Genomic DNA, 27,019 nt, shown 5'->3' with positions numbered 1-27,019 from the left:
ATAACCTGAAGACTAGACCAAGAACTCAATGTAGGACTAACGTTAGAGGGTAGAGCCCGAGGTCGATTTGGCATAACGTTAACGTTAGATAGACTAGATCGAGAACCTAGATCGTAGGACTAACGTTAGGACTAGGAGTAGGGTCCTACTAACGTTAGTAGAACCTATTCGTATAGACCGATTCAAGTGACTGTTCATGGAAGTGCGCCCTCTTAAGGCGACGCCATAACTGGGGGCCACTCTTATACAGGCCGGGTCGGCAAGCGCCGTGCGTGCGTGGCAAGGGTGCCAGCGGCAGCCAGTGCTTTTACCACCCGGCGCCAGCCGGCCAGCTAGCTATCTCTGGAGCTGGCAGCGATCGACGCATCTGGATTTGTGACAACTATAGAGTCTACTTTTTTTTTTTTCGTTAGCTAATTAATAACATTAAACAACTTATACCGACTGTGAGCGAATGGGTATTAGATGGCATATACGGCTGTAGCCAAAACCTGAACTTCAAGGTAAATATCGGTACGATCCGTGAGTGTTTGTAGACTCTATTTCTTTTGCGATGACCTGGGTACTCGCGTGTAAGCCCCTTATAGATCTATTCACATTTGTGTAATGAGGATAAAAAACACCTGGGGAGAACTATGGCTAGGCGCAGACAGACGTCTAGATACATGTAGTAAGCCTAGACTGTTGAGCAGTTTACTGATATAATTAAATACAAATAATGAATCAGAATCTTGAGCTAGATAGATATGGCGCTATCAAAGCAACTAATAATATCAGTTAACTTAAACCTTTTTAGGCTTTTGCCTTTTCTCGGACCAGCGGGGTAGAGTCTGTCTAACGTTTTTTAGATCTTGTCTAGAATTCTGGCAACAGTCCAGACTAGATCACGACCCGTCTAGACCTATTGACTTCTAGAACATATAGCTACATCCTATATCATTTTCGGTTGCCACTATCCGGTAAGTCTAACTAAGTAAAGCAAACTGAAGGCAAATCTAGGCGTTTCTAAGCCGTATAAACTTAAGAAGTTAATTTACGTCGCCTGATGTCAACAACCAAACATTCTACTGTTTAAGGTCTAGACTGTAAGCAACCTTGCATAACGCCTAAAATTATAATCTACAAAAGTGATTTTCAAATCAAACTTTCTTAATATGAATTATGCTTATGAAACGGATGTTTGCCACCATTCGTATAAGTATCACTTTATCAAAAATTAATTCAAATTCAGAGTTCCAGGCCCAAATTGATTATGGTCAATTTAATGCTGAACGCTTAGTGAAGAAGTGAAAATCTACAATAATCTAAGATTATAAGATTTTTTTACACATCTTGAAACATTCATTTGGCTGTAGTGTAGGCTTTAAAATGTTTGTCATACAGTATACTAGTAGCCAGGAAGTGTATTCTAACTTTTGTAAGTATTGCACCAAGCATTAAAAAAAATATCTATTTAATTAATTCTCAAAATCTTTGATCTGAACCTGTCTTCTAAAATGAACAACTTTATTTTACGAATATGAATATGCAGTGATTTAGCCTTATTAAATAGAGAATCTATTAGGCATAGGCCAAAGTTTGTTTCAAAAATCTGTGCAATTTTTATACCGCTGTGTTTCACTTGAGTGATTTATCATGCGTCAAAATTTCACATACTGACGTGCAGCTTCCATTTCCGTTTTTTCGCCTGTTATTTTTGCACCCAAACAACTGCACAATATGTTTGTGTTTTTTTTTTCTGATCCTTTGAAGCTTTCATTTAAGATCGATATGTCTGAATTACTCAATTTGTCCAAAAGATAGGCATTAAATGCCGCTGAATGACTTTTCCACAGGATATGTAAGTAAAACAATCACAATTTTAGCGCTGCGACCCAGCGGCGGCGGCGCATGCGGCCGCGCCCGGCTAACTATGCGCGATGGGTACGCTGGGCTGCTAGCTGCAAGTGCAACTCGCTGGGTAGCTAGCTCGCTGGGAGCCCCCCGTTGGCCCCACAGAACTCTTACACAAAGAGTTCTGTGGTTGGCCCCCAGTTATGGCGGCCGTTATAGCGCCGCTAGCGGCGGTAGGTGAATAGGCCATCGAAATAGAAACGGTCTATAGCTAGAGTACATTATTGTAACGTTAGGACTAACGTTAGACCTATTAAAAGTTAGGTTACTCGTTAGTGTGGTACGGTAGGTAAAATCTACTTCTAATAATAATAATAATATCGAGACAGGGTTGATATAGGCCTAGATCTATTTCTAAATTTTAGAATGGTTTTCATTTTTATAAACTGACAATCTTAAGAGAAAAGCTTTTATTCTATTTCCTACCTCAAAGTCCTGGTTTGATCAATCGCCAATTCATTCCGAACTCACGATTCAATCGACATATAAAGCCATGTCCCATCCAGCGCACACAGCAACCGTGCCGCCGGCCGGCGCGGCGCGATGGCTCTGCTGGTACTGAGCATTCAAAGCTAGTTAGCCAGGAATATAATAGGAAGATTAAATGAGAACTTACCTGTTCGAAATTTGATCTTTATTTTATGAGTAAGGCGAAGAGGAGAGACTACGCATTACTGCGTATGAGAATATAGGAGATCCCGCGCGCGTGCACGTGTTCAATCTTTAAAGTGACTAAGTGTCCACAGATTCCAGAACCCAAGATAAGGTTGAGAGCTTACCATTATGTATTGAGTAAGGCGCCATTTAGGGTGGGAGAGGTGGGTGCGTAGTCTCTCCTCTTCGCCTTACTCATAAAATAAAGATCAAATTTCGAACAGGTAAGTTCTCATTTAATCTTCCTATTTTATTTCGTAAGTCTCGACACCGAGACTACGCATTACTGCGTATGAGAATATAGGAGATTTTAAAGCTCTGTGGGCACTTAATCTACATGACAAGCCCGAATAGGCATAAGGGACTGTCTAGTAGTCAACATTCATAAGTCAATACCAGAGAATACACACCTTTCACATTCACCTTTTCTTTAGTCCTGGATCCGCTATTGGTCCAGTAGAGCTTTCGCGAATTTCCCTGTGTCAAGAAGTGGCTTTCTGTAGAACTTTCTGAATGTTTTCTCAGAAGTCCATCCCGCTCTGGATAATATCTCGGCAACAGGGACATGCAGGCTTTCTGCCGCCGAGGCTGCGGCAGCTTTCGTAGAGTGTGACTTGTATCTGTGCGTGTCTATACCAGCATCAGTCAATACTTGTTTCAGCCAGCGAGAGATTGTTTGTGATGACGCACGGTGATGTGGCTTTCTGAAAGTCAACAAGAGGAATTGTTCTGTGCCTCTCAACTTTTGCGTCCTGTTGAGGTACTCGGTAAGATAGTTTATTATACAAAGTCTCCTGTCTGGCGGGTAGGCCTGCAAAGTGAAGCTGCGTCCACAGTGTCCGGGTCTGCTCTGCTTGATCACATGACCTAGATTGACTTCGATTGATGATTTTGTTCTTTTCATGTTATCAATCCGAATATGATGTAGCGATTGGACTCTTTGTGCAGAAATTAATGCAAGCAGCGTAGTCACGTTCTTTGTTAGCTGCTGGAGGTTCAGTGCCTTGGCTGGCGAGAGTCTGTGCAAATGGTCCAAGACAGTTTTTACATTCCAAATAGATGAGTAACGCGGGACTGGAGGGCGCAGGTTGAAAACACCCCGCATAAACCTGGAAACCACTGGATGTGACCCTAAGTTGTCACTGCTACCTTTCAAAGTAATGAACGAGCTAAGAGCACTTCTTGCTGAATTAAGACTACTATAACTGGCTTTATCTACGTAGAACATCTTACTTAAAAAGGCTAAAACTGTCTGAACACTAGGATACAAAAAGTCGAGATGCTTCTCCTCACAGAACTTAGTCCACTTCTTGATATATACATTGTACTGTGATTTAGTAGACTTTCTCCACGATGCTGCTATAATATTTACAGTTTCGCTGGGGAATCCTTGCAGCTCATATGGTCTCCTCCAAGCCTGCAGCAAAGAAGAGAAAGATGTTTATTTAAGGGGTGTGGTTCCCCTGACACCGGTTGAGTGAGAAGCTTCTTTTGGTCTCTGATTATTAAGGGGTCCTCTAGCAGCATCGTTTGTAATAGAGGAAACCATGCCTGGGTTGGCCAATTTGGTACGAGTAATAGCCCTACTGCCTGGTCTGCACGAATCTTTTGCAGACAACGAGAAACAAGACAGAATGGAGGGAAAGCGTAAAAGTTCAATGTCTTCCAGTTTAAGGTAAAGGCATCAACTGCACTAGCTTCTGGGTCTGGCTTCCATGAGACATAGTTCTCTACTTGTCTGTTCAGTCTGGAAGCGAACAGATCAATGTCTGGTTTCCCAAATCTATTTACAATGCTCTGAAATTTGTCTCTGCTTAACATCCATTCTGTTCTATCTGAGAATTTACGGGACATACGGTCTGCCTCAATGTTATCGGAATCGGGTAGATGTGCTGCAGTTACCCAAATATTTCTGTTGATGCACCATTCCCATATGGCGATAGCCATTTCATTGCAGTCTGGAGACTTGGTGCCTCCCATATTGTTGATGTAAGTCACAGCAGTCATGTTATCTACCCTAACGAGAACATGAACATTTTGTTGATTTGAGCAAAATGATTTCAGTCCCATGCTCACCGCTAACATCTCCAGATAGTTGATTTTGTTCTTGCTAGCCAAATGTAATTCTGAATGGTTCCAACGACCCCCTGTTTTTGTGACTTGATCAGTAGCACCCCATCCTTTCCCACTTGCATCTGTGCACAGTTCCATCTCTGGTGCCTTCCTTTGAATGGGACTGTACTGGGAATTAACACTACGTATCCACCATTCTAACTCTGATATAGCACCCTCTGATAAGGTCATGGTTCTGTCAGAATGTCCTCTTTCTTTACGAAGGGACCAGATTTTGTCTCTTTCTAGTTCTCTGTAGTAGAGGGGCCCATATTGCACTGCAGGGAATGAAGCTACAAGTTTGCCTATGACTTTGGCAACGAATCGAATTGTAGGACTTTCCATGTGCTTCAACTCTATACACATCTGTCTGATTTCAGTAGCTTTCTCTCTTGGCAATTCAATCTTCATGTTTGCCGTATCCAAAATGAACCCAAGAAAAGATAATTTCTGAGTTGGCACCAGAACAGATTTATGTGGGTGGATAAGGAACCCCAGGTCAGCCAGTAGTGCAGTTGTTGCATTTACCGCCAAATGAACATCCTCCTTTGACTTGCCTAAGATCAGAGTGTCATCCAGATACCCAATCACTGTGTGCCCTTGTTCTCTGAGGGAAGCGAAAACTGGTTTTAGCAGTTTAGTGAATAGTCTAGGGGCTGAACTAAGTCCATTTGGGAGGGCTTTAAACTGCCACAATTGATCAAGCCACATACACTTCAGAAATTTCCTGCAATTGGAGTGAATAGGTACTGAATAGTAAGCATCCTGGAGGTCGACTGAAGCTAAGTAACAGCTGGGCGAGATAAGAGGCAAGGCTGATTTCAAGCTATCCATTTTGAAATGTTGATAGACAACACACTCATTTAGATCTGACAAGTCCAAAATCAATCGAATTCCACCATTTTTCTTTGGCCTCGTGAAAATGTTTGATATGAACTCCCCTTCTTCATGATCACATGTTTCTATAACATTCTTGGCTTGTAAGTTCAGGAGTTCCTCCTGTATTGCCATTGTGTCAACTTCATTGTGCTTGTATTGATGGAGGGGTGAACTTCTAACTGGTGGAAATTTATCTGGCTCAAACTCAATCTCATAGCCTTGTATTGCATTGAGTATGTACGGGTCTGAAGTGATCTTGCCCCATATGTTATGAAATAGCTTCAGTCGGCCTCCAACAGGTCCGATCAATTTATTTGTGGGCTTTACCTCCTTTGCTGTCTCTGCTGTCGGAGTTACTTCCTCCCTTGGCCTGCCCTCTGAACAGGTAGCTGGCTCCCTCGGGAGGCAGTCGGGGTGTAAGTATGTGGCGGTTGAAATCGCTTCCGCCAAGCTGGTCGTGGTCCTAAAAAGGCCTGTTTGGGTTGCCTGAAGTTGGTGATCTCATCCAACCTGCATCTCTGAACTGCCGGCGAGATGATTCGGCTGCAAGTCTGTAAGGATGGTACAGTGGACGCGAGTGCTTTGCTGCTTTCATAACCCCGGCAGCAGCCTTGTGCTGGTCCTGAAGCTCTCTGACTTTTTCCCCAAGTCATCTCCAAAGAGGTACTTGGTCACGGGGTGAGTGGCCTTGCACAGGTGTGTGAACTTACTGTTCAGATCTGGTCTAATCAGTTCTTTTCGGAGTGCATTCAATTCGTAATTAGCGTTGCACAGGAGAGCAAGCGCATCTTGCTGGGCCTCAGTTATCTCTGGGTCGAGTGTGTGGAGAAACGCATTAACACCGCGAGTTAATGACCTTTGCACTTTCCGTATCCTAGCATCGCGAGTGGGAGTAGTTGTGCTGAGGTTGTCCCAGATTGTCTGGTTTACACGCGGCGAGTCGATCAACTGGCAGTTTACCGGGCAAGGGTATTTGTGAGCTGTATCCTCGAGCGTTTTCTCTTCCAGGTTGTTGGTCATTAAATAAGTCACGGAGTTTGCTAGCTCTTCGTCGATAGCCTGCCCGATCTCTGAAGGCACCGCGAATTTTGCTGCGAAGGCAGGCACCTTGCCCTGATCTGGATCGTCGCCCTGCATACTACCGCGCTCGGTAGGCAGATGTTCATCGCGTGACTCCGCGAGCCCGCTCAAATCACGGTTGAATCCCCCACGTGTTATCACCGTAGTTGGCATATCATAGTCGTCTTGCGTGTAGTGCATCGATGCTCCGGGCAGAGCATCAACGACTCGGGAGAGAAGATTTTCGAGTTTATTTAGCCTCCCGGAGAATTCTGCCAAATCCGAATTTGTACCGACAGTAGAAGATCGCGATCCAGCGTCTGACTCTGAGCAAGGTTTCACCCTGCTCGGTTTTTTCTTCCCGCTACCACCTCCAGCCGCCGCTACGCGGTCAGCCTGTGGTTTCGTACTTTTCTTAGTACAGGTACTGTCCGTTACGGCAGATGCAGCTCCACTGCAACTGCTGGCATCCCGCTGCGCAGGAGCCATTTTGGATCGGAAACGCGAGGCAGCAAGCGGTGAATTAGAGGGTGGAGATTGCTTCTCCATAGTTCTTGTATTTTCCGTAACGATTCTTCAGCAATTCGGAAACAGAAATCTCGGAGAAACGGCAAAAAGGGGTAGAATTTCCCAATCACGCTGGAGCAGTATCGTCACTGCTCCTTTCCAGAACACGGCTGCGCACGAATTGAACACGTGCACGCGCGCGGGATCTCCTATATTCTCATACGCAGTAATGCGTAGTCTCGATGTCGAGACTTACGAAATAAAATAGCGCTACGCTATACGCTTATCATTGTATCCTGTGATGTGCGTCGCACACGTACACAAACTGTACAATGTACAATGCTTCACGAGTCGTCGCAAGCAAAAATACAGCATGCCCTTATTCGACATAAATACCCGTAAAAACTATTCAAAATCCAAGAAATTCACGCTCATGTGGCTGATACACTGCCAATAATAAATGTAAGTGGATTTGTGGAGAGAAAAGTACTCAGAGAGGGAGAATTTCTTCTTCCATAGAGGGCACCATGGTGGCTTGACCAAAGACTATTTCGGGTTTAATTTAAACCCGAAATAGACTTGGGTTTAACTAAACCTCGCTAGCAGAATACAAAATTAAACCTCGGGTCTAGCTAAACCGTAGGTGAGTCTAAAATGGGTTTAAACCTTGGTCTACAGTAGAATACGGGCCATAGAGTCCTACACTTTTATCTACACACAGAGTATTACTGTATGTACAGCACACGTTTACTGTCCTTCCGCGCTGACCAACTGTTTCAACTCTCCACTCAGAGAGAAATAACCAATCAGAAACGCGTATTCGCGGCAAACTGAAATCTCGTCAAAAATTAACTGTACAACGCAATGATTTATTCGATCACCTGACCCGTTCCAATAATCAGTCCACATGAAGTCATCATATTTCCTTAGTATGATATTTCCTCTTTCATTTCATACCTCTTCGATTTTGGTCCACGTTTGTTTCATTGTTCTAATTTACCCGCTTAGAAAAATGAAAAATATGCAAATTTTATGTTTTATAATTTCCTTGTTCAGTATATTTTATATGTCACAACCTTTCAAGTAGTCGGATGTCATCACAGTACAACTTTTCAGCTTTTTATCGATGTATTAATCAGGAAGATTGGTAATGTCGTTTAGATTTACAGGGACTCTAAAAATATGGTCTTCCAGCTCATTACGTATTCATGTCCGCAAGGTCCATGCATACGCGTACGATAAATGAGAAGGCTTTTCAGGGTGTTGCGGTCTGACTGTTTATTCATGTACCTATGTGATTTGTGATGTGATAATCAATGAATTAATTAAGATAAACCTCGAGGCAAAAGATCTAAGAGGTAAATTACCAACTACCAAACCTCAATTATGTGAAACCACAAATAACTAGAAATTAGGAAATCAAACAAAAGGGAGGAAAACCCAAGATGGAACAAAAATTAGAATAGGTTAGGATTTTCCAATATATCTGTTTGCTTCTATATTCAACAGTATTTTTCTATTCCTATTTAATTTCATATTTTCATTTCCCCATCTCTTGTCATTCATTACTTCTACATGCCATAGTCCTTAATAAATGATTTCTAAGTCTACATATCGACACTAATTTTTAGCTTTCATCTTTTTTGCCCCAAAGTGGTTGTCCCTGTCTTTCATGTCCCTCATGTTGGTTGCCGAGATTTTGAGATGCTGAGATTTCGGTGGGGTTTCCTTGGCTCTATCCCTCCCCCTGCTTCTTCCAAATTGCCCTGACTTCTCTTCCCCATGGAGTCCCTGGTTTCCTTCAGTGCTTCTGTCATTTATATTTTTATTATATTTATTCCCTGTATCGCTCGACGGTGACCGCTCGATCTATTCCCTTGGAATTCTTTTGTGCTTTTGTCATTTTTGTCTCTTTATTATTTTTGTTCCTTAAATCGCTCGGCGGCGACAGCTCGATTATGTCAATGCCCTGGCGGTTGCCGCTCGGACACCGAGCGTATTTTGGGCAACGAATGAAAACTGGTCGGTCGCCGCTAAAATCTTAAATCCGCGTTAAAACTTCAGCGGTGACCGACCAATGCCCTAAAAATCAGTGTTGCCTGGTCAGTCACTGGTCGATCACCTGTCGTTGTCCGACCAAAATTGGTTAAAAACTCGCCCACCGGTCGCCGAGCAGGCTGATTTTGAGGGTTGTGACCGTAGCCTTAAAGTTCAGCAAAATAATCAAACGTAGAAACATTTTTTCATTCTCTTCGAACCCAGCTTCAAAATGGAAAAACCAGCGATGCATGTTGCGATATAAATTGTCGCCCCGTCAAAAATTGTCGCTCCCGGCTCGGGGCGACAATTTGTGACCGAGTTGGCGGCATAAATTGTCGCCCCGTCAAAAATTGTTGTCTGGCGACAATCTTTTTATGCTTGTGCAGTCCCCAATTTTTGACCTCGATGGCGACAATTTTTGATGGCAAAAACAATTGTTGCGACATAAATTGTCGCCCCGTCAAAAATTGTCGCCCCCGGCTCGGGGCGGTGGTTGGGGTGGTGTAATTGCTCCAGAGTTATGCTTTGGTGGGGTGGCTATGACTGGTAAGTTATGTGTGTGTGGGGGGCATGGGCGTAAATCCCGGGGGGGATGGGGGGATATATCCCCCCTGAAATGGAGGAGGGGGGGATGGCCTGTACAATCATCCCCCCTGAATTTTGAAGAAAAAAAAAATGGAGGAAGCAGAAATGTGATTGTATCAATTTTGGCATATTGCATGACGTTTGTACGCCGGCCTTCAGACAGGTAACAGAGCTGAACAGTATTCTATCTTGTAGGAAATCGAATGCATAATTTTCTCAAGCGCTCGCTCGCTTCGCTCGCTCGCGGACATGGACATACACTGTAAGGTATGGCTAAGACGTTGACAACGTCAAATAGTGTAGGCCTACATATAAACATGCTAAGACGAGAGTAACTTGGGACCATCTGCAAAATATGTACGAAAACAAACAAACAAACAATAACAAAACTATATTGCCATAATTGGACCCCCTCCATTTCCTGAATCATTCATGAGGAACGACAGTGACTGATAATTCAGTCAAGATACATCTATGGGTATACCCAGGGAAGATCAGGGGCGTCGAAAATATCTCGGGGGGGGGGGGGTCAAAGGGCATTTGCCCCGCCCCTACGAAAGTGTTTAGGCAGGCAAATCATTTATCCCCCAAGCAATTTCCGAGATGAGGACAAATTTCGAACTTTCTTAATGGAATTATTGTCCAAATACCGCCGGAACTATGCACCAAATCGTTGAATTGCAATCATAAACATGCAAAAGCTCCGCTATACTGGATCCCTTTCGATAAGTACACTGTTGAGATTTACGTATATTTCCCTAATTTGTCAAAGAGTGTGCAGCATATCTTTCACTTAACAAAAGGTCCCTCATATGCAGAGGGGGGGGGATGGTTCCCCCATAAAAGTGGGACAAACCAAATCGCAAAAATATAGCTAAAAACGGCAGTTTTTGGGGTGTAAAATGTCAAAATTTTAAAGCTCGCTCGCTCCGCTCTCTCGCATTTAAGCGCTAAGCTATTCCCCTTATGTTGCTACCAGTGATTGACAGCAGTTGCGCCCGGTGCGCCCCCCCCCCCCCCTAATCTCCAAAGCAAAAAATATAGCTACAAATGGCAGTTTGGGGGACTGTAAGATGTCAAACAATTTTCAAGCTCGCTCGCTTCGCACACTCGCATTTAATCATTATGCCATTCTCATGATGTTGCTGCCATAAATTGCCAGCAGTTTTCGCCCGGTGCTCCCCCAAAGCTAAAAATAAAGCTACAAACGGCAGTTTTGGGACTGTAATAAGTCGAAATTTTGAAGCTCGCTCGCTCCGCTCGCTCGGATTTAATCATTATGCCATTCTCCTGATGTTGCTGCCAGTAATTGCCAGCAGTTTTCGCAGGTGTGCCTCCCCTTAATTTCCAAAGCGAAAAAACACAGCTACAAACGACATTTTCTGGGATTGCAAAATGTCAAAATTTTAAGGCTCGCTTGCTCCGCTCGCTCGCATTTAATCGCTATGGCATTCTCCTGATGTTGCTGCCAGTGAGTGACAGCAGTTGTGCCCGGTGCGTCCCCTTTAATTTCCAAAGCGAAAAATATAGCTACAAATGCCAGTTTTGGGGACTGTAAGATGTCAAAATTTTCAAGCTCGCTCGCTTCGCACACTCGCATTTAATCATTATGCCATTCTCATGATGTTGCTGCCAGTAATTGCCAGCAGTTTTCGCCCGGTGCTCCCCCCTTAATCTCCACAGCGAAAAACATAGCTACAAACGGCAGTTTTGGGACTGTAAGATGTCAAAATTTTGAAGCTCGCTTCACTCACTCGCATTTAATCATTATGCCATTCTCCTGGTGTTGCTGCCAGTTATTGCCAGCAGTTTTCGCCCGGTGCTCCCCCCCCCCCCTTAATTTCCAAAGCGAAAAATATAGCTACAAACGGCAGTTTTGGGACTGTAATAAGTCAAAATTTTGAAGCTCGCTCGCTTCGCTCGCTCGCATTTAATCATTATGCAATTCTCCTGATTTTGCTGCCAGTTATTGCCAGCAGTTTTCGCCCGGTGCTCCCCCTCCCCTTAATTTCCAAAGCGAAAACTATAGCTACAAACGGCAGTTTTGGGACTGTAATAAGTCAAAATTTTGAAACTCGCTCGCTTCGCTCGCTCGCATTTAATCATTATGCCATTCTCATGATGTTGCTGCCAGTAATTGCCACCAGTTTTCGCCCGGTGCTCCCCTTTAATTTCCAAAGCGAAAAATATAACTACAAATGGCAGTTTTGGGGACTGTAAGATGTCAAAATTTTCAAGCTCGCTCGCTTCGCACACTCGCATTTAATCATTATGCCATTCTCATGATGTTGCTGCCAGTAATTGCCACCAGTTTTCGCCCGGTGCTCCCCCTTAATTTCCAAAGCTAAAAATAAAGCTACAAACGGCAGTTTTGGGACTGTAAAATGTCAAAATTTTCAAGCTCACTCGCTTCGCTCGCTCGCATTTAATCGTTATGCCATTCTCCTGATGTTGCTGCCAGTACGAACTGCCAGCAGTTGCGCCCTGTGCGCCCCCCTTAATTTCCAAAGCGAAAAACATACAGCCCAAAACGGCAGTTTTGTTTTTTTTTTACTGTAAAATGTCAAAATTTTCAAGCTCGCTCGCTTCGCTCGCTCGCATTTAATTGTTATGCCATTCTCTTGATGTTGCTGTCAGTAGTATTTGCCAGCAGTTTCACCCGGTGCCCCCCCCCCCTTAATTTCCAAAGCGGACAAAATACAGTCACAAACTGCAGTTTTGGGACTGTAAAATGTCACAATTTTCAAGCTCGCTTGTAACAGTTTGTCAGAAATATATCACTCTCCTCCCACTTTATATTTCATGCAAAAGAGTGAGACATCCGATCCCTGTAAAGTGTGTGTGTGTGTGGGGGGGGGGGGGTTATCAAGCTTCTCTCACCCCCCGTCCCCCTCAAGGCTGCGCCGGTTCGGTTATGGGCTTGTAATCGTAGTGATGGTGACTATCGCCGATCATCCCCCCCCCCCCCCCCCCACTCCTCAGTATGGATTTACGCCGTTGGGGGGGGGGGGCTGCATGGTATGTGCTGTGTATGATTTGTAGGTGCGTATTATGTGACTTGTGTATGCGTTTGCGTATAGCTGTGTGTGTGTGTGTGTGTGTGTGTGTGTGTGTGTGTGTGTGTGTGTTTGGAGTATAATAATACAATACAATATGTGTAAACTGTGCATGTGGGGTGTTTGTATAGTGGTAGTGGTTTGTTTGTCTGTGTGTATACGTGTATCTGTATGCATACGTGTGTCTGTTTGTGTTTTGATGTTTGTGCGAACGAATTTTTTGGGCAGTAGCAGGCACTACTGTCGCAATGAAAATGTCTTCAACGTGTATGAGACGTGTTTATAGAGTTCACAACGGCGTTGAATACAAAATAGTATGGGTGTGTCAATTTTAGCTGTGAGGCGGCTAGGAGAGGGAGACCGAGAGAAAAGGCATACGAGGGAGGTACCCTCTCTAAATGTTATCTGTCTTTGTTCATTTTTTTCACTGCAGTCATATTCTTCCATCAGTCTTAACTTCAACTTCCATATCACTATTCTTTGTCCCAGAATAAGTTTGGCATGCTTTATGCATGAGCGAATAATTTCGACACGCCGTAAATAATTTCTCGATCGTTAGTTGACTTTAGCACAAACGAACTGCCATATGCACACCGCAAATACATACGAATTTATAAACAAACACCAACAAACACTCAAACAAATCCTCATAATGCATATAAACCACCTCAACACTTTTTTTTTTCCTCGATATTTAATGATTTCATTCAAATCATTCATAAATCAACCCATTCTTGGTGTAACATAAACAAAAACGGTACAAATGCAATTCAAACCACAAACAAATCCATTAGTCAATTTATACTACAAAAACCTCACTTCAACATAGATAACTCGATTATGAATCAACCCTACTAACAATTTCTTCACGAGAAAATTTTGACATGTACCAAATCTATATCCCTTGAATATATTGGATCATGTAACTCCTTCTCACTTGCAAGGGCATATACATAAAAAACAAAACAAAACAAATACACTATGCAAATCTAGAATGAAATCATTCATAAAAAAGCGACCAACCCTTCCCCTCCCAACCGAAACATAATCTACATCTATCATAAATATTAAATCCTACTAATATCTCTCCTACCATTTATAACTATATCCTTCTCCAAATCAAATCTCTATCCCACCAACCCCCGATTAACCAAAACCTAAATCATCCCACACCCACATTCACCAACCCACATACACACACACACACACACACACGAACCGATACCACCTTCTTTCCTTATGAAACGACTTCCCAGTGTTGATATGTAAGACATAATCATGATAATGGACCGTATGCACAAAAGCAGCATCCGCCCGCACGCAAGCACCACTCCGAATTCAAATGAAGAGTTTGTTCGCAAAAACCGAGGAGTCCATTTTTGAAGATTTTGAAGTACGGTCTCTGTCATAAAGTACGAAATAATACCTTTTAAATGATATATTGGTCATTACATATAAAGGTACATTTTTGAAGTTATGGTCACAAGAAGCAAAAAAAAACACTTATTATTCTCTTTATTTTTCTTGACCTTTAATCGCAAACATCTCCATTTGGCAAATATGGACTTATCGGTTTTTGCAAAGCAACTCTTCAAATACAAATCTGTCAAACAAACTCATCAAACTCAAATTTGCTGATAAATAATCAATATAGCTTTAATGCCAGCAACAGCTTACCCCTCCCCACGCGCAGCCAAAACACATAATAAACACATTCTTCCATAATATACAATAACACACACACACACACGTGAACTGACACTCAATTATCATGTGCGCGCGCCCACACACTTCCTTGAAACCGTGACTTTTTACATGGCTTGTTTTTGAAAAGATGTAGCCATGTAGGTTATGATTTCGTATTTCAATGACTATGTTAAGAATGATATTACCCCCCAAAATGTGCTTCGAGGGCGGGCGACAATTTTTGCCTGTCAGCCCTCATCATAAATTGTTGCCAGACGACAATTTATGACGGGGCGACAATTTAAGCAGCCAACTCCCGTCAAAAATTGTCGCCTGCTTCAAGGGGCGACAATTTTTGACGGGGCGACAATTTATGTCGCAACATCCGTCAAACAAACTCATCAAACTCAAAGCTGCTGATAAAATCAAAATAACGTTTATGCCAGCAACAGCTTACCCCTCCCAACGCGCAGCCAAAACACATAATAACCGCATTCTTCCATTATAATAACACACACACACAAAAAAAAAAAACGGACACTCAATTATCGTGTGCGCGCGCACATCACTTCCTTGAAACTTCACCGTGACTTTTTACATGCCTTGTTTGCATGGATGTAGCCATATTAGTTATGTTTTGGTATTTTAATGACTATGACAAGAATGATATAACCCCAAAAAATGCGCTTCGAGGGCGGGCGAGAGGTTTTGCCGTCAGCCCTCATCATAAATTGTCGCCAGACGACAATTTATGACGGGGCGGCAATTAAAGCCGCCAAATCCGTCACAAATTGTCGCCTGTTTCAAAGGGCGACAATTTTTGACGGGGCGACAATTTACGTCGCAACAGATGCATTCTACGGAAGCTCTAAAGTGCCATTCGATTTGGAGACTTGGCGAGATAATTTATCTTGTCAAGTCAACATAATAGCTCTATCATGTCGACTTATCAACTTTATAGGGTGACATGGAGACAAAAATTATCATGTCAAGTCGACATCTAAAAAGTTACATGTCGTCATGGTGAGACAAGGTATCTTGCCAAGTCAACATCGAAAAAAGTTACATGTCGTCATGGTGCATAAGGTATCTTGCCAAGTCGACATCTGAAAAAGTTACATGTCGTCATGGTGACAAAAGGTATCTTGCCAAGTCAACATCTAAGAAGTTACATGTCGTCATGGTGACATAAGGTATCTTGCCAAGTTGACTTACAAAAAGCATATGTACGGAAGCTTTACAGTGCCATTCGACTTGGAGACTTGGCGAGATAATTTATCTTGTCAAGTCAACAATAGCTCTATCATGTCGACTTATCAACTTTATAAGTTGACATGGAGACAAAAATTATCATGTCAAGTCAATTTCTAAAAATGTAAATGTCGTCATGGCAACATAACATATCTTGCCAAATCGACATCTAAAAAGTTACATGTCGTCATGGTGTGATAATGTATCTTGCCAAGTCGACATCTAAAAGTTACATGTCATCATGGTGACATAATCTATCTCGCCAAGTCGACATCTAAAAAGTTACATGTCATCATGGTGCATAAGGTATCTTGCCAAGTCGACATCTGAAAAAGTTACATGTCGTCATGCCTACATAACGTATCTTGCCAAGTCGACATCTGAAAAGTTACATGTCATCATGGTGACATAAGTTATCTATCCAAGCTGATATCTAAAAAGTTACATGTCGTCATGGTGACATAAGGTTTTCTTTCTTGTTTTGCTTAAAAAGAGAAAAATTAAATGTACTGGATCAGAAATTCAAGTGTAGAAATAGGGATCTTCTCTGCTGCACATACCCACCACACATTATACTGAGTGCCCTCCCTAGGGGTGCCTGAGGCATTACTTTATTTTTTTTTTATTTATCTATTTTTTTTGGGGGGGGGAGGGGGGGGGGGTCGTCGATCTTTCTGTTCATTTGTCATGTCTTTTGTAGTTGTGATAACTAAAGAAATGTGTTTGGATGGATCAACTTCAGACTTGGGTCCTGTATGCATTTAGGAATAATGATCTGATCAGGTTTCTGGTTTGGGTGATTCCATGTCAATTCACCCAATGGGTTAAATCGCACCATTTCAGAATTTGTTCAAATTTGGTATGTAGGTTATTTGTAATGTCCCAATGCAACATAATTTTTTTGAGCGCAGTCCGATGCACAGTTTTCGCGTGAGGACACACCCATTTTGGGCAATTTCAGCGAAAATGGGCATGACATCCCAGTTTTAAATGACCACAGCTCAGTATTAAACCAATGGGCCAAATTCAATAAAAATGGTATCATTGGAAAGGGAATAGAATGAACTTTCAGAAAAATATGTTATTTTTGATGTAGGGGCAATTTAACGAGTGATGACCCTTTGACGTTTGCTTCAACCTTTAATTTCACCTTGTGGATCACGCGACCTTGAGTCAATTTTTAAATATGTGGATCCCTGACATCATTTCTACAAAATATTAAAAGACTGGAGGTGTATTTTTTTTCTAGCTCCTATCAAATACCTACAGCAGAAATTTTCAATGCAGTCTCACAATAGCTAATTGTGTATTGTGATCATGTATTCATGTGTATACTAGGTGTTAAAAAAACATTTGACACTTTTGTTTGTTATAACTCAAAAGTTATAACTCGTATTGGACTGAGGTTTTCAAAGTGTAAAACTGAAGGATGTCAAATTTATTTGGAATAAGTTTTGTAAAGTTTACTTTTTTAATATTCTTGAAATAATGTTCTGAATATTTAATTAGATTTTCACTTTTTATAAAATCAAGGCCAAAAAATCTGTGTGAGTCAGTAATTCAGAGCACAACAATGGCCATTGTGCACTGCAGCTAAAATTCCAGAGCACCTCTTTTAGCGCAGTCATGAATCATTAATGACACTGGATAGCAAAAGGTTGGCAGAAAATGACGGTTGCAATACACAGTGGCAATTGTTGTGTTTTGAATGAATCACAGAAACACACAGATTTTGTGGTCTCTTTTTTCAAAAAGTGCAATCCTAATTAAATATTCCGAGCATTATTTTAAGACATTAATGAAGTAAATTTCACAAAACTTATTCCAAATAAATATATCTTTCAATTTTACAATTTCAAAACCCCAGCTGGATACAAGTTAACACTTTTGAGTTATCTTTTTTTGACACCTAGTACATCATAAATCTATAGTAAACATCTGTAGACATTATGTTGTATAAGCATGACTACATAATCAATATACACAGTTAGCTATGTGTGGGACGGCAATGATAATTTTTTGCTGAAGGTATACCAAGTTTTATAGGGGCTAGAAAACAAACAAAAATTAATACATCTCCAGTTTTTGTCGACCCCACTGGAGGTGAGGGGTGACTAAGGGATCGTCTGCGGCGTCTGTCCGTCCGTCCGTCCGTCGACTTGGCAAGATACATTATGTCACCATGACGACATGTAACTTTTAGGATGTCGACTTCCAAACCTCAGTCCAATACGAGTTATAACTTTTGAGTTATTATCAAACAAAAGTGTCAAATGTTTTTTTAGCACCTAGTATACACATGAATACATAATCACAATACACAGTTAGCTATTGTGAGACTGCATTGAAAATTTCTGCTGTAGGTATTTGATAGGGGCTAGAAAAAAATACACCTCCAGTCTTTTAATATTTTGTAGAAATAATGTCAGGAATCCACATATTTAAAAATTGACTCAAGGTCGCGTGATCCACAAGGTGAAATTAAAGGTTGAAGCAAACGTCAAAAGGTCATCACTCGTTAAATTGCCCCATCATCAAAAATAACATATTTTTCTGAAAGTTCATTCTATTCCCTTTCCAATGATACCATTTTTATTGAATTTGGCCCATTGGTTTAATACTGAGCTGTGGTCATTTAAAACTGGGATGTCATGCCCATTTTCGCTGAAATTACCCCAAATGGGTGTGTCCTCACGCGAAAACTGTGCATCGGACTGCGCTCAAAACAATTATGTTTCATTGGGCCATTACAAATAACCTACATACCAAATTTGAACAAATTCTGAAATGGTGCGATTTAACCCATTGGGTGAATTGACATGGAATCACCAAATCCAGAAACCTGATCAAATCATTATTCCTAAATGCACACAGGACCCAAGTCTGAAGTTGATCCATCCAAACACATTTCTTTAGTTATCGCAACTACAAAAGACAGGACAAATGAACAGAAAGATCGACGACTCCCCTCCCCCCCCCCCAAAAAAAAAATATATATATATAAATAAAAAAAAAATAAAGTAATGCCTCAGGCACCCCTAGGGAGGGCACTCAGTATAATGTGTGGTGGGTATGTGCAGCAGAGAAGATTCCTATTTCTACACTTAAATTTCTGATCCAGTACATTTGATTTTTCTCTTTTTAAGCAAAACAAGAAAGAAAACCTTATGGCACCATAACGACACGTTACTTTTTAGATATCAGCTTGGATAGATAACTTATGTCACCATGATGACATGTAACTTTTCAGATGTCGACTTGGCAAGCTACGTTATGTAGGCATGACGACATGTAACTTTTTCAGATGTCGACTTGGCAAGATATCTTATGCACCATGATGACATGTAACTTTTTAGATGTCGAATTGGCAAGATACATTATGTCACCATGGCGACATGTAACTTTTAGATGTCGACTTGGCAAGATACATTATCACACCATGACGACATTAAAATTTTTAGAAATGGACTTGACATGATAATTTTTGTCTCCATGTCAACATATAAAGTTGATAAGTCGACATGATAGAGCTATTATGTTGACTTGACAAGATAAATTATCTCGCCAAGTCTCCAAGTCGAATGGCACTTTAAAGCTTCCGTACTTATGGATCAAGGGACAACAAATTTCCACTGCAATTTTCTGATTATGATATTGAAAAAGTGAAGCGGGTGTATTGCAGTGAGCTTCAAGTAAGGATGCTCCCCAACTTTTGTTCATGGACTTGGAAACAATTTGGATAATTTCGCAATGCCAAAGTCTCATGAAGAAGCCACAGAAATGCTACATTGTCTTATCAACATTTTTTGATGGGGTTGATAATTTCTAATCTTCCATGCAGTTAACAACAGCGGGCCTTCAATGTTTTGGGGTCTTGGTATTGATAGGCATAGCCTTATTTAATGTTTTGGGGTCTTGGTATTGATAGGCATAGCCTACAAAGGTTAAACCTATGTGCAGTGATGTGCAGACTTCTCCAAAAAGTTAACAGGAAAGAGGATGTTTTGATCTGCATTTCGTTCATATTTGTAGAGCTAGTAACTGTACAAATGTTATGTTTTTATTCAATACAACGCTCTTTCAACCACTTCGAGCTTATGAGAGTTTTTATTTAAACATAGATCAGACATGACAAAATAAAAGCGCAGAATTTTGCGGAAATTTACATTAGTACGAGTTCTATAACCACAATGAAGTAGTCAGTGTAATTTGAAGTTGTATTTTCTCCTTTTGTTTATCTATGTAGGCCTATTTTCTTATTAATTTATTATTTATTCATTCACTTGTGCGTTCGTTCACTCTTTAAAACTAAAATGTTCAATTAACATTTAAAAGGCCGAGGAGCATTGGCGGCGGAACGAGCGGACGAACAATGGAGTTGGGGGTGGGGGCAAAGCATTGTATCCGGACAATGCTTTGCCCCCCCCCCCACACACACACACACACACCATTGTGTTGTCCTCTCGTTCCGCCGCCCATACCGAGGAGTGGCCACACTTTCAAAATGTTGGATTAGTTTATATTGACTTTAGCATATTCAAAGTGTTAATCTAACATTTTGAAAGTGTGGTCACTCCTCGACCCTTTTAAATGTTGATTTAACATTTTAGTTGCATGAGTTGCATTCATTCATTTAGCTTTAGGCGAATTTGCATGGGGGCGATTAGGTAAAAAACGAGAAAAAATCTGAACCATTTTTTACTTGCTCTTGATAATTTCCTATCCCCCTCTCTCAGGGTGCGAACGGAGGAAATGACAATGTTCCTACATAAGTCAGAAATGTCATTTTCTCAATTCCGGTGGTTAATGACCAAAATTCTGTCGGTAAATGTGTCCGTTCATTTTCCCGGTTCATTTGCACCGTCGAAACCCTATGGACTGACGAAATTTACATTTCATCGAATAAAATCCCTAAAACATTATTTAGCGGGGGCGGTAAGATTGTTCGATTCCTTGCTGAGTTGACTAACCATCCTTAAGCACTGGTTACAAATCACTCCGGGGCCCTTGCGGCTTGTAAAATCAGACGTTTTGTCCATGTTCGTAAGAAGTGCTCTGTACGAAAACAGACAACAGACAGAACTTTACAAACCATACGGGTTCCGGGGTGAGGGGCAGTGCCCTTATGATTTTTCAAATAGCAAAGAAAAAAAGAGGAGAAAAGAGAGAGGGGAAAAAAAAAATAAGAGGAAGAAAAGTGAGGAAGAAGAAAGATTAGTATATACTGTACATTGTGCTGCGCTCGACCCATGCCTGAAAACAGAAGTTCGTGCTAAGCTGGGGCAAAAATGATTCAGCGCTGGAAAGACACTTTATAAATCCGATTATTATTATCATTATTATTATTATTATTATTATTATTATTATTATTATTATTATTATCATTATTATCATTATTATTATTATTACTATTATTATCATTATTATTATTGTGATTATGATTATGACTATGATTATCATTATTATTATCATCATCATTATCTATTACCCCTCTTATTCAATTTAAAAAAAAAAAATTAAGGCCATCTATAGTTCGTTTTGCCCCCCCCCCCCCATGAAAATACCCTGGCGCCGCCCCTGTCTGGGATGATGTGACGTAAGCTTTATAAATAGGCCAAGTCCAGCTGAAGCAAAAATTTCCTCGAGTAAAATCGAGCCTGTTCTTCTCATTTTTTATATTTAGGCCTATATAATTTTATATTTTAATTTAGTAGGATATTATGTATTATCAAAAGTGTTTGTTCATTTTGCTGATAGGCCCATAGGCCTATACTGTATGGTATTGATTGCCTTGCATTTTTCGTCATTATACTTTAAAAAAGACATTACAGTCCGTTATCTCTTTCTTTTCGATACCATATACAATTACTTCATGTGCCCATCTAGCAGGGGCGGCGACTAGGTTAGTTTGTTAGGAGAGGCAAGACGACCTAAAAGTGACGTAATTTTTTAGATATCAGCTTGGATAGACAACTTATGTCACCATGATGACATGTAACTTTTCAGATGTCGACTTGGCAAGATACATTATGTCACCATGACGACATGTAACTTTTTAGATGTCGACTTGGCAAGATATGTTATGTTGCCATGACAACATTTAAATTTTTAGAAATCGACTTGGCATGATAATTTTTGTCTCCATGTCAACTTATAAAGTTGATAAGTCGACATGATAGAGCTATTATGTTGACTTGACAAGATAAATTATCTCGCCAAGTCTCCAAGTCGAATGGCACTTTAAAGCTTCCGTAGCATTCACTTTGAAGAATAGCCTTATCATTATTAGTTGTATTTCATCCTTAAGACGACTTTATCCTCTTAATTTCCTTTTACAGTCACTGACAGTGTTCTTTGCTGATTTCCCTAATGATGTAATTTAACTTTTGATAATTCATGCTTTCACGCAGAAAGGAAATACTCTGGAGACTTTCTGATGGTGTCATTACTAACTCATGTCAAACTTTGCATCCAATGGAATTGTAAAGAAGAAAATTATCTAGCAGAAACGGTTCAATAGTTTGCTCCATTAAGAACATGAGTGACAATAAAAAAAAATGTTAACACTGTCAGGAGTAAAAACTATGAAACGACTTCTACTCGAGCACAATAATTGATGATTTTTCATAGTCAATGATGATTCATTTGTAATCTTATAGGTTATGAGCATTGCAAATTTGGCCAAAAAAGACATGAAAAGGCATTAGTATTCGGAAATCGTAAAGTCATTACTTGTAAAAGAGTACTTATTGTTTGGTTTGGTTTGGCTTGGTTTGGTTTGGTTTATTTTCATTTTCTTTTTCCAAATACAATTACAAATGAAAACAGAGTATGCAAAAGAGAGAGAGAGAGAGTTTAACATACAAATCAATACAGGAAATATCATGTTCGTAACAACATCAGTCTGTAGTGACATATGAATCAAAATAACATGTTAAGGCATACTGTATCTATGAACAATCGTGGTGTATTAGGTGTGCTCAAAAAGGGTCTAACCACCACAAAACGCTGCATTTTAATAGTGTATTCACTGTGATTTCAAATTTCTAGATTTGAATAATTTTTTTTATTTTTGATGATATGCGAGACAATGTTATAAATACAGCTCACTTGTTAAAACTTATGGAGGAGGAGCACCAGATCCTCTAAAAGAGGGACTTATGGCAGTCCCCACGGAATATGATTTCATTTCTCCTAGAACTTTTCAATTTTATGCAAGTAATTGTATGGTTCGAACCATAACAAAATGTTTTTGCACTTTTACAGATATCAAAAAGGATGTTGTGGACATGTATTTTTCTGTGGCCCGTCTCTCCGATGAACAACTAAAGAAACTCACATCAAGTCTTGGTCTCAGCGATGCGGACTATAACTCAGCGACGAAGCAAAAAACATGGTCATCGTCACTAGGACAAACTCCTAGAATTCATCTAATTGGCCTGTGGCGTAACAGGCTTCATCCTGCGTCGTATAACTATGCAGAAATGCTTGACGAAGCTCTGCGCTTGGTGTTGGAGGATAACGCAGTTCCTTCTGTTGAACATGATATAACACGTAAGGAACAAAAGTTATCATGCGTCTAACGTAGTTTCTAATTAAAGTGTTGAACGGAACACAAAATTAAGAACGGAAAACAGACACAACAAAAAGTTTTAGGGGCCGTTGGATGATGCAGATCGTCTATGATGAGAACGTAAATGTGCAGAAGGGGGTTGTGAAGAGAATACGCGAGTTATGATAATGTGCATGTAGGGGAGAAAGAAGATATACCGTACATGTATATTAGTTTCGATGAATTTCCTGTGAAATTATCGTTACATCACTGTGAGTGTCGATCATTTGTGAGATTCTATTTTTACTTACACTCTCATCCATCAAGACCTAACATAAGATATTTTTGTTTAAATTGCTTCCATATAAACGGCATCTGAGCTTTCAAAATCATAAAGAAATTAGTAAGCAGACCTTTTTTTAGTAAACATCCATTGTCTGATTTGTAAATATGCAGTTACATAGAAGTACACTCCTAGAGTTTTATGCTTTTTTTATGAAACTCTCCTCTGTTTAGAAAAAAATCCATGCATTTCAAAGTCGACAGGGAATTGAAAGAACTGTCTTGTTGGTTTGTTGGTTTAATCACGTGTCTTCTGAAGAAGTGGGCATGCGTTTGCTGATAGTGCTCACTCTGTGTCCTCTGTTAAAAAGGGATGTCTCCGGGTACCTTTCAAAACAGTGTCTTGAATTGTATATTTTGAGGTGGTGCAATCTTTGTTGCAATTTATTTTTGTCTTCTTATTGACTCAGGCTTGAACTATCGTCAGTTCTACACAGTTATGAATCCACACATTAGAACAAGGTGTTGTAGGCACTTCATCCAACACTTGCTTGATTTAAACCCTGCGTCTCAAATCATGGGTGTACATATGAAAAGACGGTAAGTTATTTTTTTTTTTTTCATATTTTGTACAACTCTCCTTCCAGATGCTGAGGAGAGCACAAAAGACTTGTTGGCCGAATTACCAGACCTGAATGATGGAGAAGTTACTCTTGTTGCCTCTCGCCTCGGTTTAAAGAAAGATGACATAAATTCATGTCACGACAGTTATGACATCAAGATCGAGTTGCTAAAGCTTTGGAAGAGGAAGATCCATCCCCCACTCTATCATTACCGTCTGGAGCTAGCCATGGCATTGAAGTCTATGGACAACCTGGCAGAACATGGACAAAGGGTTTTGTTAGGTATGGAAATTATCTCCCAAAGACTAGACTCCGTCTTATACCGTCAAAAGTTACGGTTTGCCTTGTGAGATAGTAACGTAAGGTGATGACAACGCCTTGTTTTGGGCGGTGATGATTGTTCATTGAACATTCAGCATGATACTGTAGGCCTATTACTGGTACAAATACAGCTTGCCCGACAGTTATTGCATGTTACCGGTTCACGAAATCCGGCAGGGTGTATAATTCCATTGTAATCAAGATTTTGATTAGTTGAATGAAAAGTGCATCATGATTAGACAACCCAAAAAAAAAAAATACATTACTTATTCTTTGTGTGTGTGTTATTTGTTTCGAGCAGGAAAGAATGAGCCGGGAGGTCCAAACCGGAACGTCATCAACGATATCTACAGCAACATGTCAAAAGCAGAGGTAAAGAGAGTAGCAGACATTTTGTGTATCAGTGGCCTCAAGACTGCAGATCTGGAAATACTAATGAGAGACGAAGAACGGTTCAGGTTACAGTGGAACGTGATGGTAGACACACTGTCCAATGAGGGATTTTCGGCTTTGGCACATGAGCTTATTCTCCTGAGTTGCTCCAGCTCTTCAAAAGAGAAGAGCCATATACTGTCACAATTGTCAAAATGGTCACCATCCCAAAAATGATGAGTCGGGGTGTAGATTGTCTTAAGTCGTGATACGCATATTTTGTGAGGGGATTGGTAGTGCGAGAATCTGTTCTACAATATTCGTTTTGAAGTGTAAGGGGAACTTCCTTGAATTTCTTGAAATATTATAATCATATTCAATATATATTTTGCAGTTAAGAAACGCAATGATGAATATTTAGTCAATATACAATAATTGTATATTACAAAACGAATTATTCGTTTTACAATAATTGTATATTATAAAATGAATTATTCGTTTTGGGTTTTCGCTTTGTCTTTTACTACATCAGATAATGGTTAATAAAAGTACAGTAACTGTTAATCAGTGTGTTGAATCACGTGACTGTGTTTAGCCAATCACTAACCGGTATTTGACTAACCCATTTAATATTATACGAATAATTTATGAGTTGTGAGTGCATGGGGCACGAATATCGCACGAGGCGCGAGATAGGCCACTGGTCTACTCAACAAGGCGCGTAGCGCCGCGTTGAATAGACCAGTGGCGAATCTCGCGCCGAGTACAATGTACGTAGTATCCTCATCAATTTTGCTTTTTCTGGATATTATTATTAATACTACATTACGAATATGTTCCAATAGTACATTCAGCCTTGATCATCTCTTGTCCTTCTAATAATCCAAAGAGTTCAAAAAGTAGGCTCTCGGAAGCCGGTTGTGACGGATTTGACAGCCTCTTGTCGTCAACTCACGTCCTGTTTGGGACCGGACAGATAAACCGAGACACTTGTGTCGATCAACCTGACGAATATTGTGACCAAATTTGGGTAGGTTAAAATCATCTAATTAGCCCTATCTACTATGACGTATATCTACGAGCCTTGGCCTTTTATGTAACTTCTTCATGTTATATACGAAGTGCTAGAAGGATGCATCTGTCGCCGAACGGGGGTATCATATTCTTCCCCCCCCCCCCCGATTCGTCATTACTTGCAAATGTCGATCTATTCTAACGAATATAAATATACTACACGTAAGGAATGTGCGAACTTCAACAGCGCCAGGGCCGTCGACAATAATTACGGATCAGATAAGGAGCCTCTCTTCACCTTCTTTGGATATCGCAAGAGTTTCCCATCGCAACGATTGCAAGTCTCTGCAAATGCTTGTAACAAAATTTTGTCGCTTTAAATATCTACGTTGTGTTCCTTTTCTGAATATACGTAGATTTCGCTGTCCCTAGCATAATTCCGTTTCTGCTGTTGGTCACATTTGGCCTTTAAATGATCCACATACAATCGCATGATACCTGAAATTATGACCGAAATCATGAGTGATACGTGTTCCTGCTCTTCAATTTTGCTTCCCATTGCTTTTTTTTTTTTCGGTCTTTCCTGTAAACATTGAACTAATTTTGAAAGCATTTTCTTCAGAATGACAGGCACTACCAGTTTCGTGTTTTACTCCTGTTAAGTCGAGAAACATAAAGTCAAGCAACCACACAATTCTTAGATGTGGAACATAAGATTACGTGTGTCAGTCTGTGTTTTGAACATTGTGATTACATGGTTATAGGAGATTGCATAGCCAAGCAAACACAGCCTGTAAATATCAAGATGATATTAACAAAAATTGGTTTTTACTGTTTTACGCTGTATTGACTACAATTTGTACAATAGCTCCTGTTCACTGTAACAATCATAGCGAGCATTTTGTTTATGAGAGGCAGTCAATTTAAGGTGAAAGATATCCTCATTCGGGATAAACATACATTAGTTTTGCACAGTATCTTGAACGGTACATTCGTCATCACTTGATACACAGGTATTTATGTTGGTTGGTGTTTCAAGATGAAGTATCGATGGGTTTTGTTCTTGTCATGCGACACAACTTCGACACGCGGTGTCCTGAATAAAACATTGGCTGATTAACCTGCACCGGGGC

General features: G+C 40.5%; 1 protein-coding gene and 1 pseudogene across 1 annotated transcript; one reads left to right on the top strand and one right to left on the bottom strand.

Moving 5' to 3' along the window:
- The first annotated feature begins 261 nt into the window (after positions 1–261).
- On the top strand, positions 262–27,019 carry LOC140230047 (uncharacterized). Its single transcript, XM_072310254.1, has 4 exons — positions 262–503; positions 22,989–23,276; positions 24,204–24,461; positions 24,802–27,019. Exons 2-4 carry the CDS (start codon positions 23,012–23,014, stop codon positions 25,107–25,109), a joined length of 831 nt encoding a protein of 276 aa, XP_072166355.1. The 5' UTR covers positions 262–503; positions 22,989–23,011; the 3' UTR covers positions 25,110–27,019.
- On the bottom strand, positions 5,892–7,146 carry LOC140229672 (uncharacterized; annotated as a pseudogene).

The sequence above is a fragment of the Diadema setosum genome, chromosome 6, assembly GCF_964275005.1.
Source record: "Diadema setosum chromosome 6, eeDiaSeto1, whole genome shotgun sequence".
In the NCBI taxonomy this organism is placed as follows: Eukaryota; Metazoa; Echinodermata; class Echinoidea; order Diadematoida; family Diadematidae; genus Diadema; species Diadema setosum.
Note: the sequence above shows the minus strand (reverse complement) of the source record. Positions and strands in the feature narration are given on the sequence as shown.

Excerpts from the sequence above, each read along its gene's own strand:
- LOC140230047 (XM_072310254.1), top strand. The coding sequence starts at position 23,012 with ATGTATTTTTCTGTGGCCCGTCTCTCCGATGAACAACTAAAGAAACTC. Across the intron at positions 23,277-24,203 it reads TGTTGAACATGATATAACAC|ATGCTGAGGAGAGCACAAAA; the intron begins GTAAGGAACAAA and ends CTCTCCTTCCAG. Across the intron at positions 24,462-24,801 it reads TGGACAAAGGGTTTTGTTAG|GAAAGAATGAGCCGGGAGGT; the intron begins GTATGGAAATTA and ends TGTTTCGAGCAG.